The 23,115-nt window shown below is 41.9% G+C and overlaps 1 protein-coding gene across 5 annotated transcripts in view; it reads right to left on the bottom strand.

The window, feature by feature from the left end:
- The window catches only part of PIEZO2 (piezo type mechanosensitive ion channel component 2), a 468,788-nt gene that overhangs the window by 128,862 nt on the left and 316,811 nt on the right, over positions 1–23,115 (bottom strand). For 4 of the 5 annotated variants that reach the window (XM_007974699.3, XM_073006482.1, XM_007974697.3 and 1 more), the window contains exons 8-12: positions 13,412–13,574; positions 10,151–10,270; positions 6,375–6,413; positions 5,319–5,457; positions 2,003–2,151 (exon numbers count right to left, since the gene is read on the bottom strand). In XM_007974699.3, coding sequence (XP_007972890.3) covers positions 2,003–2,151; positions 5,319–5,457; positions 6,375–6,413; positions 10,151–10,270; positions 13,412–13,574 — 610 coding nt within the window. The remainder of the gene's footprint in view (positions 1–2,002; positions 2,152–5,318; positions 5,458–6,374; positions 6,414–10,150; positions 10,271–13,411; positions 13,575–23,115) is intronic. The other variant, XM_073006480.1, reaches the window with a different exon arrangement.

Raw genomic sequence — 23,115 nt, 5'->3', positions numbered from 1 at the left:
GAAACTAGCCGGGCAAGGTGGCAGGTGCCTGTAGTCCCAGCTACTCGGGAGGCTGAGGCAGGAGAATGGTGTGAACCCAGGAGGTGGAGCTTGCAGTGAGCCAGGATCGTGCCACTGCATTCCAGCCAGTGCGACAGAGCAAGACTCCGTCTCAAAAAAAGTTATGGTAGCTGAGATGGAATAACGTCTCACCCAAATCTAAGATAAGATGTGAATATAATTCTCACTATCTGAAAGGAATAAAAGCAGCCTATGTTAACCTCAAAGGCCTTCAATGTCATTTAGAAAACTAGTATGTCCTCTCGAATTGGCAAAATAAGAGACAGTCTGACTTGATAAGCTAATTTGAAAGAAATGTATTAATACTTAAAAGGAGGATAAATAGAGTTGAAAAGGACACAATTTTACCATCTGTAGTACAAATATCCCATGAAAAATTAACACAGCTGACCATTCTCTGCCAAGGCATCAGGGGGATTCCTATACTTCTGCTGGCCCTGAGAGGATAGCAGCACTTAGAGCCAGTGGGGCTGTGGTCTCCTTTCTCCAGCACTCTGGCAGCCTCTACTCATATATACCATCATATCATACATACCATCATATCATATTGCACATAGCATCATATCATACATACCATCATATATCATACATACCATCATATCATACCTACCATCAGATATTGTACACACCATCATCTCATACATACCATCATATCATACCTACCATCAGATATTGTACACACCATCATCTCATACATACCATCATATCATACATACCATCATATCATACCTACCATCAGATATTGTACACATCATCTCATACATACCATCATATCATACATACCATATCATATTGCAGATAGCATCATATCATACATACCATCATATCATACATATCATATCATACATACCATCAGATATTGTACACAACATCATCTCATACATACCATCATATCATACATACCATATCATATTGCAGATAGCATCATATCATACATACCATCATGTCATACATACCATCATATCATACATACCATCATATCATACATACCATCAGATATTGTACACACCATCATATCATACATACCATCATATCATACCTACCATCAGATATTGTACACACCATCATCTCATACATACCATCATATCATACATACCATATTACAGATAGCATCATATCATACATACCATCATATCATACATACCATCATATCATACATACCATCAGATATTGTACACACCATCATATCATACACACCATATCATATCTTACATACCATCACATATGTACTATCATATCATATCTTATATACCATTATATGTGTACCATCATATACATACCATCATAGCATACATACCATCATATCATATTATACATACCATCATATATCATACCTACCATCATATCATACATAGCACCATATCATATTATACATATCATATTATACATACCATAGCATATCATACATAGCATCATATCATACATACCATCAGATATTGTACACACCATCATCTCATACATACCATCATATCATACATACCATCATATCATACCTACCATCAGATATTGTACACACCATCATCTCATACATACCATCATATCATACATACCATCATATCATACCTACCATCAGATATTGTACACACCATCATCTCATACATACCATCATATCATACATACCATATCATATTGCAGATAGCATCATATCATACATACCATCATATCATACATACCATCAGATATTATACACACCATCATATCATACACACCATATCATATCTTACATACCATCACATATGTACTATCATATCATATCTTATATACCATTATATGTGTACCATCATATACATACCATCATAGCATACATACCATCATATCATATTATACATACCATCATATATCATACCTACCATCATATCATACATAGCACCATATCATATTATACATATCATATTATACATACCATCATATCATATCATACATAGCATCATATCATACATACCATCATAGCTATGAGGGCACAGATGTAACTTTGTTTCATAATAAATTGGAATACGGAGACCATGGCATGAACTTTGATACTTCTTTTTTCCTCACGGCTCCTTTCTTCTTCGAATTCTTCTTTCTCTTCCTCTTCCTCCTCTCGCTTTTCTAGATGGACAAATACTTTATTTAACTACTTATGCAAACATGTGACATTTGCATAAATGTTCCAAGCAATGCAGCACATGTATGGTTTTGGTATAGACTTCAGAAATTGTTTCCCATTCATAAAGCCCTTAGAATTCAAACAGAATCAGTAAGTTCTGCCTGGTCAGTGTAATGGGATCCCGCATATAGTAATTGAGAAAGGAAAACTTCCATGTAAGAAGGTATGGAAGGAAGCCTCTAAGCCAGTCATCAGAGCCCCCACCTCCTGGTGTTCATGCTGTTGAGTTACCCCTCCCCTCGAGTGTGGGTGGGACCTGTGACAGGCTTCTAACACCAATAGGGCACTTTAGAGGGGATCAAGGGTCACTTTCAAGATTCTGTTTAAAAAGACTTTGGTTTTCACCTTGAGTGCTCTCTTATTCTTTTACCTGCTTGTCCTCAGACAAGCCAGCTACCATGCTGTGAACTGCCCTATGGGGAGCCCCAGGTGTGAGAACTGATGGCTCTGCTAGCCAGACGTCAGCAAGAGCCTGAGGCCAGCCAACAGCTATACAGTGAGCCTGGGAACAGATTCTCCCCCAGACAAGCCTTCAGATGAGACAGCAGCTCCAGCCAGCAGCCTGACCGCATTGCAACCTCATGAGCAACCTTGAGCCAGAGGAACGAGCCTAGTGATGCCCAGGTTCCTGGTCCAGAGAAAGTGTGCCATACTCAGTGCTGTTCTAAGCCACTAAGTAGAATGTCCTTTCTGTCTTTCTTGTTCAAATCAAATGGGCTATGTATAGGTGGGTGTCTTAGCAGCATAAAGAGGAGGTATAAATGACTGAAAAATCAGTGACTGTGCACACTACTCCACATGGGCTCCTCAATGAGACGATGGTGTGTCCTTGGCAGAAGCCCACTGGCTCTCTTTCCTCCTGCAGCAGGACTGGATGAGCCTGCAGTTTATACGAAAAAGCCCCTGGGGCCATAGACAGGGGTGGAAACACCAAATCTGATGGATTTTAGAGTTACCGCCATGCTACTTTTCTGGTTGTGACACTTTTTGTGTGTATAGATTCAATTTTGAAAACGTTTCCAGCTTTTGTTTCACTTTTGAAAGCCCAGTTTATGATTTCAGTATGTCCGGGTTGTCCTTGTCAGCAGTCAAAATTCTATTTATTTGTCCTCATGAAAGTAATGGGTAAATAGAAGGGTGTCTAGGCTGTGACCCCAACAGCTCAAATGGCAGCAGCCACAGATGCTGATTCTTGGGCCCTATGTGTTTGCTTCTGGTGCCCAGGCTCTGAAGAGCACACTGGAAAGCACCATGTTTCCTTGACTTTCCAGTTTAAGCCTGAGCTGCAAACTAAAACACATGCATGCAGGAAGCAGAAACCGGGAGTAGAGTTTGATGCTATGCAGCACTCAGGTGTCATCATGGGATGGGTGTGAGGGTGGGGTGGGGGTGGTGGCTGACCTTGATTTAACCTTACTGAGGAATGTCGGATAATATGACTAACCAGTTGTACAGTTAAGTATTAAGAAGCCCTGTGGGGCAACTCCAGGAAGTACTGATACAGATTTATGAAGAACAGACATCAGAATAAACTTGATAAAGAGTTATGCAAAAAGGCCCTTGGAGTAAGCATGATGTACCACAGACGCAAATTGGAGAGCTGCTGGCCACTAACTAAAGGCAGGACAAGGTCTAAGAACTCTGGCTGTAATTACATACAAATACAGATGCAAATCCAATAGTTTTACAGTCACTTTGTAATTCTGTCTTTATGGACTGATGACGGGCAATTGGTCCCTGGCAGGGGCAATGACAATAGAGGTCTAGTTAACTGCTGTTTTCTAGAGGCAAGGGACTGGTGTTGCCGGACCTTCACATTCTTCAAGGGATTCCAGAAATGTCCATTTCTAGGTCAGATGTGCAGCTTTTTAAAAGATGGCTATTTAAAATTGTTTTTAAGGCCGGGCGCGGTGGCTCAAGCCTGTAATCCCAGCACTTTGGGAGGCCGAGACGGGCGGATCATGAGGTCAGGAGATCGAGACCATCCTGGCTAACACGGTGAAACCCCGTCTCTACTAAAAAATACAAAAAAACTAGCCGGGCGAGATGGCGGGCGCCTGTAGTCCCAGCTACTCGGGAGGCTGAGGCAGGAGAATGGCGTAAACCCGGGAGGCGGAGCTTGCAGTGAGCTGAGATCCGGCCACTGCACTCCAGCCTGGGCAACAGAGCAAGACTCCATCTCAAAAAAAAAAATAAATAAATAAAATTGTTTTTAAATGCTGTGCAGACCAAAAATCAAATCTGAAAGTGAAACTCAGCCCCGGGCCACCAATTTGTCATCTTTAGTAATAGTGCTCTCCTTCAACATAAACAACTGAAAGAAAAGGGAGGAAAAAAGCCTTGTAAAAGTTTAGACGACCTCGTTTTTTTTAAATGGACAAAAAAAGGACTCTTAAAAAACACTTGGCCGGGTGCGGTGGCCCACACCTGTAATCCCAGGAGTTTGGGAGGCCGTGGCAGGCGGATTGCCTGAGCTCAGGAGTTTGAGACCAGCCTGGGCAACATGGTGAAATCCCATCTCTACTAAAATACAAAAAATTAGCCAGGCGTGGCGGTGTCCACCTGTAGTCCCAGCTACTCAGGAGGCTGAGGCAGGAGAATTTCTTGAACCCGGGAGGTGAAGGTTGTAGTGAGCTGAGATCGTACCATTGCACTCCAGCCCGGGAGACAGAGTGAGACTCTGTCTCAAAAATAAAATAAAATAAAATAAATAAAAAAAACCCAAAGAAACAAACAAACAAAAATTCATACACTAACCAGGAAAACCACTGACTATAATTACAATATCAACTAAAAGAAAGACCAACATACACATATAGATGCTATACCTAAGTTGACATATTTAAAATATTGTTTTCACCTTTTATTTTCAAAGTTTGCCGCAATTATGTCACTTACTTTGTATACAAGGATAGAAGACAACTAGCAATATGCTGGGGCAAAATGCAGGCAGAACTTAAAGAAGTGAGCTTAATGATACTGACATGGATACCGTTTTAAAATTCATCAAACAAGCAACAACAACAAAAAGACAGAGCGAGGCCAAGCTTCTAAATGAGGGAGAAGTGTGACCCTGAGTACAGTACGTGCCCGCAGGGCTGGATCCTACCTGAGGATTCATCAGAGGGCTCCCACCGGTACTGAGGGGTGGAGTAGAGGTCGGCTTTGCCAGGGCCGTTCTCCATGGGCAGGCTGGGGTGGATGGTGTGGTAATCCACGGGGTTGCCGTTCACAGTCACCAGCAGGCCCTGCCGGGAGTGCAGAGAAAGGGACATCTGTCACAGCAGCCCTGGGTTTTCAATGTAGACAAATCCCCACTTCCCTTTCTCCACCGTAACCAAACAGTAAGGAGTTGATTGCAAGTTGAATAACTTAGCCAACTGTCCAAATATTTCAGTAAGGGGAATCTTGTACATTCCCTCTCCAACTCTAGTCTCCATAGCGTGATCGCAGGATAATGTGCATCTGACCTTGTTGCACTTTGCCAAAAACCATGCTACGCACCTGCTGTCTTCAGTATGAAGAGCAAACTCTTGTAAATGGCTGAAGGAGGCCTTCAAGATTTGGTCTGATCTTTCCAGCCTCGGCCTTTGCTACTGTCCACCTCTCAGCCATCCTTCTAGCTATATGGGACTCTAGGCCTTTCCTGGGCTGTGGTCCAGCCCCGCCCTGCCCTATGCCCTATGTGGTTCTGCACAGGACTAATGCAGACATCCCTTGGATCTCAGCTGAGGCATCACCCTCTGGGGATCTCTGCCTGACTTCAGGTTGCCATGTCCTTACTACACCACTAAGTACAATTGCCTGTTTCTTCCTTCTGTCTCTTTGGCTTTACAATTTTTGAGATAAACATAACACCCACCTGTACATATGTGTATGTGCACCCATGGGCATGCAAAACTTCGTACTTATGTAATAGGCATAGCTACAGAACAAAATGCTTTTTAAAAAGCCCACAAAGCTTCTTAAAATTTAAATATGTTTTGTATGATTATACTCAATCTCATTTTAACAGCAGTCTACCAGATATAATTTATGCCAAAAATGGAAAAGCTTATGGAAATTTTAATAGATCATTAAAACAGACTCAAAGGAGCTGCTTCCATTTCTGTTGCCTTTACATCACTTACACATGCATACATGAGAACTCTAAGGGTATACTAACATCAGAAGGTTTGTAGTCATCCTGGGTCATGGATAAAAGCTGCAAAAAGCAATGCAAGAAAGCATGTTAGCAAGGAAGCCGAAAGCATTTTACTGTTTATGTATCTATGAAGTTTTACTATGCACAAACCCATTCTCTTTAACTTGCTGAATGCTACTATATTAAAATTGCCATGCACAATATAAAGGGACAAATAAATGAGCTGGATGCTGCTGTTCATGGCAACTATGCCACATCTCCTGATGTTAATGTTTAGTTATACAGCAGATAAGCAACCACCTGTCTATAAATGTTACCGTGTTTTTCAAGGGTTATGTTCTACAAGAATAAGCTGCTTAGTTTTGTACCCCTTTGAGACATCTGCAGAATTCTGAATGTACTTACGTTTCAATAAATAGAATTTTCATAATAAAGAAAAATTGATTTGTAATGTGGTTTGAGATTATTTTAAGATTTGCGTACTGTATACAACAAAATGATTATTATATGACTCTACTTTTTAACTATCAATACATTACTACCAGGTGATTTGCGCTTCCCCCAAATAATAATTAGCACAGCAAGTAGTTCTACCACAATTTTAGGTCAGGAATCATTTGTGTTCTTAAAAATCACTGAGGGTCCCAAAGAGACTTAATTTGTGTAGGTTCTATCTATTAATATCTACTATACTAGAAATTAGAACAGATATTCTTAAAATATTTATTTACTTATGTATTTATTCCTTAAAAAAATTTAAAACCCATTATGTGTTAATATAAATAATTATTTAAATAGCTATATTTTTTAAAACAAATAGTGAAGAAAGTGTCATTGTTTTATAATTTTGCATATCTATTTAATGTCTAGCTTAATAAAAGACAACCTGATTTTCACATCTGTTTCTGCATTCAATCTGTTGTGATGTGGTGTTCCAGTTGAAGTAGATAAAGAAAATCTGGTTTCACATAGGTATGCAGTTAGGCCAAAACAAAAAAAAGTATTTTAGGGCCGGGCACAGTGGCTTATGCCTGTAATCCTAGCACTTTGGGAGGCCGAGGCAGGTGGATTGTCTGAGCTCAGGAGTTCAAGACCAGCCAGGGCAATATGGCAAAACCGCGTCTACTAAAAATTCAAAAAAAATTAGCCAGGCGTGGTGGCGCGTGCCTGTAATCCCGGCTACTTGGGAGGCTGATTCAGGAGAATGGCTTGAACCCAGGAGGCAGAGGTTGCAGTTAACCCAGATCACGCCATTGCACTCCAGCCTGGGTGACAGAGCGAGACTCTGTTGCCAAAAAAAAAAAACAAAAAAAACGTAAATAGTCTATCTAAATAACTGGACAGTCTCCGCTACTAGATCAGACTCAACCAGTGTAGTGTCTTGAATGTCAGTTGTAGTGCAGAATCTGAAACCATATCCATGAACTTTTCACACTCTGCTACATTAACACCCATTGGCATACCATGCACCCCGACTGGATCATTCACCCACGTGCTGTCATGTCGGGGGGCGGTGATTCGGAAACTGCTGTTTCAGTGAGTTACAGGTATTGACTCACCAAGTACTGGCACGTCTCAGGACGCCATGCGTGAAAAGCATGTTTGTCACTATCACCCCGATCTCCTCAGAAAGATCCTCAGATACTGGAAAGTTTTTAAGCCCTCAGTAGATACGAGTTTTCCAAAATTCTAATTTTCACTCAAATGCTTAAATGTTATCACGGTAACAATTACTATCAGTGGTTTGCCTCAAACTGATGAGCTCACTTATTTTCAAGTAATTGTCTGCCAAATACCCAAATGAAAGAGAATAGCCCTGTTAGTCCAGGAGCTGTTCTTTCAGGTAAAAGGTTGCTGTGGAAACAGTGAGTGTAGCTCACAATGCTTGCAGGGGATTTGCGCTTCTCCTCGGGACAACTGTCACACTTCGTATGCGGCCCATTAGGCAGACTTCTCATTTTGTCACACAGAATATTAAAAAAACAAGCACGCCGAGGTGGAGATTTAAGAAAATTAATAGCTCTTCCTGGTTCCTCAAGATTTTCTTAAGTGAGACCAGCCTTTTTCTTTTGTTTTCGTCCAGAGCGTGGCAGCGAAGGACTCTATCTACAATCGCCGCTCTGCGCTTTGGTGCCCTGGCCTTGGTTCATGCTCAGGCACCTGTAGTTTTACCCACCATTACTTTGATATCATCAAAGCAAAGGTCTTAAGTATTAGCACAGAACTAGTTTTGAGCCTAAGAATCCCTGCAAAGGTCTCGGGACCCCCACAGGTCCACAGGCCTCGCTTAAAAAACAGCTGGGCTTTCTTCATCATTTAGAGAAATGCATAAGATAACCTGAAACCTGGTGAGGTGCAATAGAGGAAACGACCGGGAAATCCCCAGATGCCATAGGCGGCCACCTCTGCCCCACAGTGCTGTCCCCCCTAAGGTAGCTCACTCACTACTGTCCCCTCGCTCAACACAGGGTAGCCGCACTGAGAGCGGGAGTGTGGGTCTTAGAGAAACTCACAGCCACAAAAACAGAGAACCCACTCCTTAATTCGAGAACATGCTGGAAAGCAAAACGCTGACTCCATCCAAAAATTCTAAGAGCATTTGTGTTTACAACATTGCAAGCAGGCCATTTTTACAAGTCAATATAGCACTTAGCTGAGTTCAGTTCAAAATAGCCCGTCAATGATCAAAAGGTTATATGAATTACATATTGTACATTACATGTACTATACGAGTTATCTGAATTATCCAGTTGTGACCCACTGTTCCTTGTCAATACACTCAGTTACCTCAAAGAAGTGAGAGGTCCTCAACCACATTCCTGTTTGGGTCTTTCCTAAGCGGTGACTGAGTACCACTGTAGCCAGCTTCTTAAGTGAGACCATCCTTTTTCTTTTGTTTTCCTCCAGAGCGTGGCAGCGAAGGCCTCTATCTACAATCACCACTCTGCACTTTGGTGCCCTGGCCTTGGTTCTTGCTCAGGCGCCTGTAGTTTTACCCACCATTGCTTTGATATCATCATACTCTGCTCCATTAAAACTCATTGGCATATAATGCACCCCAACTGGATCCATTACCCACGTGCTGTCATGTCGGGGGGCGGTGATTCGGAAACTGCTGTTTCAGTGAGTTACAGGTATTGACTCTACCACATCCTGGCACGTCTCAGGACGCCATGCGTGGAAAGCACGTTTGTCACTATCACCCCGATCTCCTCAGAAAAGTCCTCAAATATTGGGCAGTGTTTAAGCCCTCAGTAGATACGAGTTTTCCAGTCTTCCAAAATTCTAATCTTTACTCACATGCTTAAATTTTATCACTGGTAACAATTACTGTCAGTTGTTTGCCTCAAAGTGATGAAGCTCACTTCATGTATTTTCAAGTAATTGTCTGCCAAATACCCAAATCAACCAAATACCCGACACAGTAACATTATTTTCTGCGATATAGTTCAGCACTGAAATTTCTCACCCTCCAGTGCTAACACACTGCTTTGCTACGTTTGTTTTAATTACACAAATTTTTTTTTTTTTTTTTTTAAATAGGAACATTCTTTTTAAGATTAGGAGATTTCAGTAGAAAGCACGGAAATATAAAATGACGTTCTTGACAGGACCTGGGTATTTTCTTTGGAAACAGTTTTCCCCCTCTGGTACTAACCCTCCTAAATCACTGTTTCTATAAACCACACGCAACCTGAGTATAATATGATATGTATGATATTATAAGGCTCACTTTCAACAGTAAAATACAAAAATAGAAAAATCAGGGAACGGAAATCGCTTTCATCATGGCTTACTTTTCTCTCATCGGTGGAGCAATGGGTTGCATACCACAGGCTCCGCCTCCTCTCTGCCGTTATTTGGATGGGGCTACAAGCCAGGGCTTTGTCCTCTTCTTTTGTCCTCTCCTCCTGCACCTGAAACACAGAAACAGGATCAGTCTGGCTTCCTGAGGCAGCTCCCTAGGCAGCCTGGGTGGCCAAGAGAGGGCTTTTCATTTTGGCTCAATATGATGATTTTTCAAAGTGAATGTTTACAATATACAGGATTTTATCAAGACACTTTAAAAAATGACAAAAATGCCCCCCTGCAGTTGATAAGCACATCAATATTAAATGTCCCCTGTTCCTACTAAGCCCCCTGCATTACAGAATATGCTCCATGGTTACATATCCGCAGCTTTTCCAAGTGCGTTCTCAACCGCACTCAAAAGCAGCTACGCACATGGTTCTTAGCGTCAGAGCCTTCACAAAGGTGAGCAGTGAACCGTGTAAGCCAGCTGCTGGCAGTCTTCAATTCAGACTGGATGTACTGGAGGCCGAATCATCTAGAGCGCACACGGCACTAAGCCAGAGCATTTCTAAGCACGAGACATTTGCCTACATTAAACAACTGGTCTAGGAGAGGTGATAGAGAGGAATACAAGGAACAGAAGTGCTTTGGTGCCTTAGCATGTTTTCCCAACAAAAGTGTCCTAGTACAAAGGGCAGTCATGCGTCACTGATACTGGAGTGCAGCGGACTTAGTCTCATTGCCCGATTCCTGGGTCCCAGCGCACCAGAGTAGAACTCCTAAGTGGGGCACCCTAACTCCCTGGGTGGGGCGTTACGTTTGCCAGGTGGGGGCCATATAATACACTGAAGTCTCGACACGCTTTTCTCTCTCTCTTTTTCAAACATGTTTCACAGATGTCTACTTCAGCACTCACATTTGGTGGTTGGCATTTTTCATTAAACGTACTAGGTCATCTGGAACTACGATATAATCAGCTTCTTTTTCTCATTGCCTCAGTGCAACGGGACTTCGGTCCCAGCCCATTTAAAATACAGCCCACATGAAATGTTGATGACACTTTTAAGCCCCTTTCTCCACAAACCCCTGCAGACCTTGTGATTTGTAACATTGCTATTGCTGTGTGGCCTGTAGCCTAAATGGTCTTCCCGGCTCTCTCTCTGCCTACCTTTGCTTGCCAGACAGCACAGCGCAGTGGAAACAGAATATCGCACTGGCCCAAAGTTGTAACGGAGCCCTCATCAAGCTACTGCATTATCTGAGAGATGACATGGGATATGCCAGAGAAAGCAAATGGGCTGGGAAATCGTAAAAACTCGAAAGCCTTAAAGTAATCTCCGTAATGTGTAAGATATTGTTCAGAAACAGTTCCCATTGCAGTGGCTCACGCCTGTAATCCCAGCACTTTGGGAAGACAAGGTGAGTTATTTATCTGAGCTCAGGAGTTCGAGACCAGCCTGGCCAACACGGTGAAACCCCGTCTCTACTAAAAATACAAAAAAATTAGCCAGGTGTGGTGTTGGGCACCTGTAATCCCAGCTACTCAGGAGGCTGAGGCAGGAGAATTGCTTGAACCCAGGAGGCAGAGGTTGCAGTGCGCCGAGATCACGCCATTGCACTCCAGCCTGGGCAACAAGAGTGAAACTCCATCTCAAAAAAAATATATATATCTTTAATTTTTTATGTACATGTTTTTATTTGTGAATATACACATATACATATACATGCTTGTGAAGGAATTGGACACGATTTTAATGATTCTACTGGCACAGTCAAATTTTAGAAGAGAATTGAAGAAAAATATAACACAACATGACTGGGATTCCTTACCACCCATAAATCATTTTGTTACTATACAACTGTCATCGGTGGCCTAAAAGATGATCCACGAGAAACCTGCTAACAAGGATGGCCTCTGAGACCCTAATCCCACAGACGGCTGTTAGCCCCTGAGACGGGAACGAGGTACCACAGAGGAGGAAGACAGCACCATCCTCATTTCTGCAGGTGGCGCTTCTGTCAGGGACGACCGGAGGCACGTGCCTCCGGCAGTTTTAGTCCCTATCTGATTTACCTCCTGTGTGCTTCTCTTGGACCGATTTTTCTCTTTTAGAATGCACAGTTCTCTAAGTGGGGCCCTGCCTACTGAGGCCATTGCTCTGTGCCGGCCCCTAGGTCAGTGTCAGACCCAGGTGGCCTTCCGTAAACACTCATTGACTGGCTTGACTGATGAACATGTGGAAATAGTCTGCGGGTATAAAGACAGAACAGAGACAGTGGGGAGCTTCTGCAGGGCCCCAGGCTAGGAGTGATTTGGAGGAGGCGGGACTGGAATGCAGAGACTCAGGCTGGGCCATGCTCATGAGAACTGTCCCCAGCTGTGGGGTTCCCCGCAGGTGGGGAGTGAAAAGGTGCGGTGACCCTGTCTACACAGCTTGTCTCCTTCATGTGTCAATAAGCTACCTTGCAACTGGGCTCCTGACAGTCATTTAGGGTAAAGAAAATCAGGCTGATGTTTTCTGTCACTGAAGGAGAAAAGAGAGAAGAGAAGCCACCCAGGCTTCAGTCCTCCCCTCAGAAATGCTGTGTCCTTGTTCATATTTTCACAGGGAATAAACCCCCTCAGTTGTGCTGGAAGGAATATCCAAATCCCCATCCCTCACAAGGGGATACTCAGGAGGCAACAGGCACCACCAAGAGCTGGACTGTCACTCCCACATCTTCACAGGCTAAGAGGGCTGGAGGAGATACAGGAAACACCAGCCCCCTTGATAACAGGGGTGTGTGCCTCTAAGGACCGAGCTTTGTTGTCAAATGTGGATTAGAATCTGATTTGTACCACCCAGTAAATGTGTGATTTTAGAAAAATTGACATCTCTAACCTCATTTTCCTCATCTGTAAATGGGTATAACACCTAGTCTATTGATCGGAGTTATTTGGTTTATTAAATGAGACAATGTATGACAACAACACGGCATATTACGCTAAAGTGATCAGCAAAAATGAGTCTCTCATTCCTCTCACCACCTGCCATTGTTACCAGCACATTGTGCGCTGTGGCATTAGTAGAGGGAAGCTAGTATTTGGTCTGGTCGTATTTATATTCACTTAATAACCTTTGCAGAATTAAAACATCATACCCAGAACACGAGAGTTGTGTTGGAATAGAGTATTGATTAGTCAGTAGAGAACACGAGTGAATCATTTCACCTGGAGATTCTAGGTTACTTTGCAGACAAGATCACGAAAACGTTTTTGTCCTTACAAGGGGCTCCTGCAGCCAGATGCGGATCAGAGTGGCCAGAGTGTAGTACATCACCAGCAGGAGGATAGGGTTGGCATGGTGGTACCATGACAGGTCCGGGTTTACTATGATCTTCCAAGTACTGGAACAGTCCGTTTGAATTACTGACTTGATACCAAACAACCTGTTAAAAAACAAAGAAAAATGCTTAAAAGATGCAATAAGCTATATGTCTCCAACACTGAATAAAAGTACCTTGTTTTTGATACATTCGTGAGCTATTCCTAGGTTGATCCATTCTACTGTAGATATTTCAATTATCCTTCTGTATATGTAACTACATCTTTAAAGAACATATGTAGACATGTATAATATGCATATAATACATACATTCTGAAATCATATGTGTATGTATAAAATTGACATCAACATTGACCAGATGATCTTTACATCAGTTTGAAAATCCAGCTAATACTAAATTCTTGCACATCTAATAGAAATTTGTTTCAATTATAAATCAGCCCTATTAAAACCCTGCATTATAGAAATGCCAAGTATGTGGTAACACGTTACTAGTCTGGCTAAATGAGCAAATATTTTGTTTTTGGCTGGGTTCAGCATTAGCTCCTCAGCTAGTGTTGACATTATTGGGCAAATATTGAAACTGGAGATAGTTCTACAGTTTAGCCATGAAAGTCAAATATTATATAGTAAAATTTCTGTAAGATATATTTGTCAAATATCATTTATGAGCAATTTGATTTTTTCAAAGCATAGTAATTAATCATTTTCTTTGAAATATGACTTTGAGTCTGTTACATTTTGAAATGGTTTATTTTTATGCTGATTTCTACTAATCAGAATGTGTCTGATTATATAATGGAAAACTGTGTAAAATATGACTCATTTAGAAATTCATTTTGATGGGCAATTTTTCTAAGAAAATACTCTACTAAATGCATAAAACTTTACAGGTTAAGTGAGTTTCACACCTTTCTACTGTTTGCATCTTTTATTTTTGTGTTTGAAATGGGGTCTCGCTCTGTCACCCAGGCTGATCACAGCCCACTGCAGCCTTGACTGCCTGGGCCTCCCAAGTCGCTAGGAACACAAGGGCATGCCACCATACCTAACTATTTTTTTTAATTAAAGTGAATCAAGTGATTCTCCTGCCTCAGCCTCCTGAGTAGCTCGAACTACAGGCACACGCCACCATGCCCAGCTAATTTTTGTATTTGTAGTACAGACAGGATTTAATTGAGGCTATCTGTACCAGGTGAGCTTTATCCACTCCTTGGCAATGAAGATCCAAGAAACAGGACAGGCAGAGCTTCATAAACTCTCTGATACCTCTTAGGATAACTCCAGCCCCCAACTCCAAGTACAATCCCATAATATGTGCATGCCACTCTATTCCTTGCAGATACCTCAATCATTCCAAAATATTGCAGGGGTCACACAGGATACCAGCTGTTCAGTTAACCAGGATGGTCTTGATTTCTTGACTTTGTGATCCGCCTGCCTCGGCCTCCCAAAGTGCTGGGATTACAGGTGTGAGCCACTATGCCTGGCATCTCTCTCTCTCTCTCTCTTTTTTTTTTTTTTAAATTTTCTAAAGAAACTAGATACTGTTGAAAGGATTCATATGTGAGATGAGAAATTTGTACTTGAAGTTCACATCCTTTCTGGCATGCAATTCTAGGATACTACACAGCATCCAACAATTATTTAATTTACTCAACCTTTGCTTCCCAGGATTGCATCTTGATATTCACAGTACAAAAAAACTAATACCATTGCACCTGCTCTCCAGGAGCTACTCTGCCTACACTAAGGCCGGTGCTAGCTTGGGCAGAGCAAGGTGTCACAGAAACCCTCTCTTTCAGTGGGTGGTGGGGATGGGCACTCCTCCTGACTGTCTTAAATCTCTCCATAGAAATATCTCTTGGCTTGAGAAGTATACAATGACACAATTACAGAGCAGCACATCCCAATGGACTGCTTATTTGGAAATAAAAGGATAAAGATGAAGTTTTTCTCTTCCATGCATTTGGAATATCTTTTGTTTATCTTTGATCCTAGGCCTGGTTCTATTGATAACGTGTACGAATGTATTTGGTAAGTGACTCAATGTCTCTGAGCTTTCCCTTCCTAATAAAATCTAATAATGTTGATGGGTGGGGTGAGGACGCAAGTATATGAAAAAGAAAGGATAGTGTTTTAGAAGATCTTATGTTAAATGCTTAAGAACTCACAGATTCCATTTCACAAAAGATAGCTGAAGATAGGCCCCCAGGTGAGGATCAGTTCCCAGCAGAGACGCATCAGACCCTTGGGGCCCACACTCCCACTTTGGAACCTGGTCTGTCTGCGCTGCTGCTTCATGGCCAGCATTTCTGTCCATAGAAGACATCTTCACTTCTCTTCTTGGACAATTAATACGCCAAGGACAGTCTCCCTACCTCTAATTTCTCTTCCCTCCACATTATGACAGCTGCCAGAGTTTCCTTGGGAAAGTTCATGTTCTCTACGTCACCCTTCTCATACTACTCCCTATTCCCCCACTTCCTGGAGAAAAGCCCTGAGTCCCAGAAAAGCATCCCTGAGGTCTTCAGCAACCTGATCTCCTTTTCTTTCTCCCAGACAAAAACCTTGGTTATGCTGGACTATTTGGGGTTTACCATAAAATCTCAGTCCCTTTGGTGTTGCTATTCCTCGTTTTACCAGGAGGCTTTTCAGTAGCTATGACTTTTCTGGAGTCCCCAAATCAAGAACTGGGGGTATATGTACCAGGTGAGCTTTACCCACTCCTTAGCAATGAAGATCCAAGAAATAGGACAGGCAGAGCTTCATAGATTCTCTGATACCTCTTAGGATAACTCCAGCCCCCAAATCCAAGTGCAATCCCATAATATGTGCATATCACTGTATTCCTTCCAGATACATCGATCATTCCCAAATACTGCAGGGGTCACCCAGGATACCAGCTGTTCAGGGTGCATAATTACATTACGTCCATGGCCTATCATCTGAACCTTCACGCTAATTTACAATAATTAAGTTTCGCTGTAAGCATTGGTCCTTCTTCATTCTTTCCTTCAGGCCCAATATTCCTTACAGTTAATATTAGCCAATACCCTGAAGCCATTTCCCAGCACACTTCATTCATGTTTCTTCCTATCTCTTTGTTGTTGCTGGTTGTTAACATCCTTGGCATCATCTAGGTCTAGCTCCAAAGTAACCATCTCCAGGAAATGACTACGATTTCTCCTTCTTAGAATCAATTTTCCCAATGCCTCCACAACAATATTTGTAGTCATAATTTGAATTTCAGCTATTTTTTTAGTTTAAGTGCTTGTTTTGCTGCCCATTTTGATTCTAATGCCGTCCGAAAAGGGTGTATGTCTTGTCATCTTGTGTTTATGGCAGTGCTTAGGGTATGGAAGGCTTTAAAGGTAAGTTTTTTTAACTGAATTAAATACACTTAAGAGTAAGTAGGTGATCACAGTTATGGTTGGAGCAGAGATTAAAAGACGGAAAAGTTCCTGCTTTTAAAAAAGAGAAAGGTAAGAAACTGCAGATATACAAGCAAATTCTGGAATTTTCAGAGAAAAATCACTGCTGCTTGAATCCCGATAGCCATGATTTTAGTGCCCAGTTTATTAACTAAGAACACAGAATAAGTGTAAGAAAGGCAATAAAAATACACTTCTGTTTACCTAAAGTATATCTTAGGTCACACACAGCAGATAGTTATTTGTTCTCTACTGGCTATTAACAAGGATTTTGAACTTTACCTTCTGAAGGAAGCAATAAATAAAAGTATATGGTCCAGAAATAGCACTAGTTTGTTTGTTTGTTTTGTTTTGTTTTTTGAGATGGAGTCTGGCTCTGTCGCCAGGGCTGGAGTGCAGTCGCCGGATCTCAGCTCACTGCAAGCTCCGCCTCCCGGGTTCACACCATTCTCCTGCCTCAGCCTCCCAAGTAGCTGGAACTACAGGCGCCGCCACCTTGCCCGGCTAGTTTTTTGTACTTTTTAGTAGAGACGGGGTTTCACCGTGTTAGCCAGGATGGTCTCGATCTCCTGACCTCGTGATCCGCCTGCCTCGGCCTCCCAAAGTGCTGGGATTACAGGCGTGAGCCACCCGCCCAGACAACACCAGTGTTTTTAAACTGACAATTCACATTTATAAGGAAGAAACAATGAGACTCAAATATCCAATAGGAACAAAATATGAAGCAACCCTGGATGATTCCAAGATCCTTCAACTGCACTTTACTCAGATTATTATGTATAAAAATTCATTCCATGCTTTGCTGTTCTCGCTCGTAAGTGGGAGTTAAACACTGAGTACACACGGACACTAAGACGGGAATAACAGGACATCAGGGCCTCCTTGAGGGTGAGGGTGGGAGGAGGGTGAGGCGGGAAAACCACTCATCGGGTACTATGCTTATTACCCGGGTGATGAAATCATCTGTGCACCTGCAACATGCAATGTATCGATATAACAAACCTGCACATGTACCCCTGAAACTATAATAAAAGTTATATAAAAAAATCATTCCATGCTTTGAGATGAAAAAGGACATCACGGCAACAGGAAGGGTCACTCATCGCAGCACTGTGATGCGTCTTCCACGTGGGGCCTGGCGCAGGGTTAATTCTTTCGGCTCTGGGGGCCTCCATGCACTCATTATAGACGTCCCTCCACTCCTCATGGAGCACTTATTTGCACTTTCTTCTCTCTCGCCGAAGCACTCATAACATCTGACAACATGTGGTGATTATGAATTGGCAGGGCACTTGTTTCTGCTCGCACATGTTGGCAGATTTATAAAACCTCCACCTGTTTTCAGGTGTGCTCCAGACCACATCTGCTCGGTCTCTAGTAATACAGGATCCCAGCCATTTGCAAGAAATACGTAATACTGAAAATAACGGCACACTTAAAAAAATCTTTATTTGAGGCAAAACACACAAAACATAAAACTGATCTTTTTTTTTTTTTTGAGACGGAGTCTCACTCTTGTCACCCGGGTGGAGTGCAGTGGGCCTCGGCTCACTGCAACCTCCGCCTCCCGGGCTCAAGCGATTCTCCTGCCTCAGCCTCCAGAGTATCTAGGATTACAGGCGCGTGCCACCACGCCCAGCTACATTTTTGTATTTTTAGTAGAGACAGGATTTCACCATGTTAGCCAGGCTGGTCTCCAACTGGTGATTTGCCAGCCTCGGCCTCCCAAAGTGCTGGGATTACTGCGCCCAGGCCATTTTAAACATTTTTAAGGACACAGTTCAGTGGTATTAATTATACTCATATTGTTGTGAAACCAATCTACAGAACTTTTTCATCTTGCAAAACTAAAATTCTGTACACATTAAATAAAAATTCCCTATTCCCTTCTCCCAGGCCCTGGAAACCACCACCGTATACTCCATATTTGTGAATTTGACTACCTGGTACCTTATATTAGTGGAACCATCCAATATTTGTCTTTCGTGACTGTCTTGCTTTACGTAGCATGATGGCCTGAAGGTTCATTCAGGTTGTAGCACGTGTCAGAACTTCCTTGTACTTTAAGGCTGAATAATATTCCATTATATATACATTGTCTATACATATACATACATATGTACATACACCGTATGTATATATCCCATTTGTTTATTCATCTGTTGATGGCACTTCCACCTTCTGACTACTGTGCATAACGCAGTTCTGAACATGGGTGAACAAGTATCTCTTCAAGACCCTGTTTTCAATTCTTTTCAATATATAGCCATAAGTGACATTGTTGGATCATAGGGCCATTCTAGTTTTAGTAGAGGAACTGGTATACTGTTTTCCATTCAGTGCTGCCCCATTTTACATTCCCACCAGCAGTGCACAATCTTCCAGTTTTCCTGTAGCCTTACCAACTCTTGTTATTTTATGCTTTTGAGAGTAGCCATCCTAATAGGTGTGAGGTGGGACACCATACTTTTTTTTTTTTTTTGAGATGGAGTCTTGCTCTGTTGCCCAGGCTGGAGTGCAGTGGCAGGATCTCGGCTCCCAGCAAGCTCCACCTCCCGGGTTCATGCCATTCTCCTGCCTCAGCCTCTCGAGTAGCTGTGACTACAGGTGCCCACCACCACGCCCGGCTAATTTTTTGAATTTTTTTAGTGGAGACGGGGTTTCACCGTGTTAGTCAGGATGGTCTCGATCTCCTGACCTCGTGATCTGCCCGACTCGGCCTCCCAAAGTGCTGGGATTACAGGCGTGAGCCACCGTGCCTGGCTCTATACTTAACTTTTTTTCCTCAAGGGCTCAGAGTTCTAAGTCCAAGACAGCTTCCAATCCTTTTAGGAAGCCAGGAAATACATTGTTTCCAACTAGCATAAAAGGAATATTTGGGGACAAATCATTTTCTAGAGGAAACATCTTTTAATAATCTTCTCATTTTTAACCCCACATCCTTTAATTGAAATGAATGGAGGAAGAAATGGTAAAGGGAAGTAGCCCCAAAGGGGCAGATGTATTTCAGGAAGTTTGAGAATTTGAGTCCAAAATACAGACACTAGACTAAAACACAGAAACCACGCTCAAAAGAGAGGAGGCTTGTTGAAGCCTCAGTCAAGATGGACGCCTTGTCAGCCCCCAGGGTGTTCAGCCGTTCCTATTCTCATACCATTTTCCCTGGGTTTGGTGACAGACTCCAAGCGTCCTGGGCCCCACTATGGGAATTCCCAGGCAGAGTATTCAGAAAGTTCATGAAACACCAGGAGCCAAGTGGATCAGTGGCTATGATGACCGGCCAGTGAGACACACTCATGGGCTCAACTGAGACCGAGGAACACATGACAAGCAGCCTTGAGAGTGGGAGGAAGCTGCGTTTCCGTAAGCGAGTCCTGGTTCAGGGGAAAGAGTTCAACCTTACTGATTAATTATGTTTGAAGATACAAAGCTAGCAATAACTGCAGCTACCCACCGACGGTCCCTGGGGATTTAATTCTTTAAGCAGACATAGGTACCCTGAAGCAGCTTATAAAACTAATTGTGGGGAAAATGGCCAGGCACTAAAACTAATGAACTTTTCTGTTTCTTGCTTCCCTTCCCCACGCTTTCCCCATCCTAATGGCATAAATCTAATGGCAACAAAACATGGATCTTATTTTTAAAGGTTAAAAAAATGAAAATTCAAGTGGCACATATTCTACTTAGTATTTTGATTTTAAAGCACATCTTTTAAATGAAATTGCCTTAACATGAACTCAGAATAAACTTAAAATCAGAGGCTACAGGGATAAATGAAAAGAACGGTAATCCAGACATGGATTCGAGCCCTGCCTGAATGATTACCTATGTGACCCTGAGTAGGGCATTTAACCACTTGACGCCTCAATTTCCTCATTTGGAAAATAAGGCTAGTAAATAACGTATCTCGAAGAGGTAATGTGAAGATCAGAAATGAAAGGCATACAACTTTTGAAACGCTTTTCATGACACTTCAACTTATTGCTGAAATGGGGCTTGAAAATATCCTATACACACTAGTTTTGGATTGTAAGCTACAGGGCCACTAGATTTCTTACGTGATATCAATTTCTTCCTTGTCTAAAAGTACAGATGTATATAGTTCAAGCTAGAATGATACATCTGTTGTTTCAATAGCAAGGTACCTAGATAATATTTGTGAGTGCTCTTCCTGAGGAACAAACGAAGAAGGAGGACAGTCTTCTGATGGTACATTATAGCTATAGTCTATGTATGCACACTTTCTTCTCACACATAGAATATACTTTCTCCTTCTCCAAGAAAAACGATTGCAAATTTCTACCCAGTTATACAGCTCACGAGGTGGAGGCCCAGGTGATGCTTGGTCCTCTCTTACAGTTCAGCACTTCACTCCTTACAGGTCCGCAAAATTGCACCCAGAATACGTCAGTGGAGTGGAAACATTATCAGTGAAATAAAAACTCCTATTTGGAGAAAGGAAGTGCGGGAAACACACCACAGGTACCGGGCTGCAGTTATGATCAAATCCCACTAGGCAGGAGCTGGGAAGACTCCCTGCCTAGCAGACACATAAGTCTCATGCTGGAAGTGCTCAGCTCTTCATCAGGAGGAGCTTCCTTGTCAATTGTCTCTCTCCACCCCTGCCTCAACCTGCCAGTCTGAAGCCTCTCCATCCCCAGACTCACCTCCCATGCTGTGTGTGGCTGACATTTTGGTGAACCTAGTATCTGTAATTCTCATTTAACCACAGATCACAATGTCTTATGCCATTAGTGTTCTTTTATATTTCTGTGTCTCGTGGCTTGAAATGGGTTGTAAACTCCTTCAGGACCTAAATAATGTTTCTTAGATGCTTCCAAAGCACTTACAAGTTTTCTATACATGGGTCATGTTCAGATTATTATAATGGCAACCCTAGTAGTAGCTTTACTAATAATTTTGCAAAATGTAACTGAAACTATCAATCAAAAATGTTTGATTGAATGATTAATTGAAATTATCAATAAAAAATAATCAGAAATGTTTTCAAAGACTTTTATAAAAACAACTGTTCATCAGAAAATTAATTATGTTTACAAAACAATAGGGGCAACACCTAAATACCCAATAAAAATCTATAGATTTTCTCCACTAATTATTATATAGTATTGACAACATGCAAAAGGAAAAAAATTGGTGCATCACTAAAGAAGTCAAGTTAAGGCAAAATGAGTCAGTAAGTTTTCAAATGAATACGTACTTTATGTCTTTGGGAGGATTTCAATGAAATCCATGTCTGATATTTCCAGATCTGGTAACTATTGGAATAACTTGTATTTTTGCTTTTTTGCACAAATATAAACTAATACATAGAACAAAATTATTTATCTTTTCAGCTGCAGTTTTATTAATTTTTAAAACATTGAAGAGTACGTTGGGGCTCATGAAGCAGAGGAATAAAATTAGGCATGGCACAATTATAAATGGTGTGGGTTTTCTAGGACCTTGTCCCTCAGAGCTTCTTCCACTAGAAGTGCAGAATCTTGGGCCCCACCCAAGACCTACTGAATGAAAATCTGCATTCCAACAAGACACTCAAGTGATTTATATACACATTAAAGTTTGGGAAGCATTGGCCGGGCGCAGTGGCTCACGCCTGTAATCCCAACACTTTGGGAGCCCGAGGTGGGCGGATCATGAGGTCAAGAGATCGAGACCATCCTGGCCAACCAACATGGTGAAACCCTGTCTCTACTAAAAATTAGCTGGACGTAGTGGCGCACGCCTGTAGTCCCAGCTACTTGGGAGGCTGAGGCAGGAGAATTGTTTGAACCCAGGAGGCGGAGGTTGCAGTGAGCCAAGATCGCGCCACTGCACTCCAGCCCGGGCAACAGAGCGAGACTCCGTCTCAAAAAAAATAAATAAAATAAATAAAGTTTGGGAAGCATTGAGTTAAAGTCAGTTGGACAGTTCTTGTCTCTTATTAGTAGAAACTAATATTTTACCTGCTATTTAAATCTCTTCCCAGCAAACACCATTTAATGAGAGTTCCCTTATAAAAAACATATCCCACCCTATTTGTCTAGATATTTTAAGCAATATCAAATACAATGAACACCAATTTGACAATATAATTAAAACACTCTATTAAAAGTTGTTTGAGGTGAGATTTGATCTCTTAAACATAACTAAATGAACATTAAATATAAAACCAATGAAATTATACTGAAGTGTCCATTTATTAAGGCT

The sequence above is a fragment of the Chlorocebus sabaeus genome, chromosome 18, assembly GCF_047675955.1.
Source record: "Chlorocebus sabaeus isolate Y175 chromosome 18, mChlSab1.0.hap1, whole genome shotgun sequence".
Lineage (NCBI taxonomy): Eukaryota > Metazoa > Chordata > Mammalia > Primates > Cercopithecidae > Chlorocebus > Chlorocebus sabaeus.
This window is presented reverse-complemented; position numbering and strand designations above follow the sequence as displayed.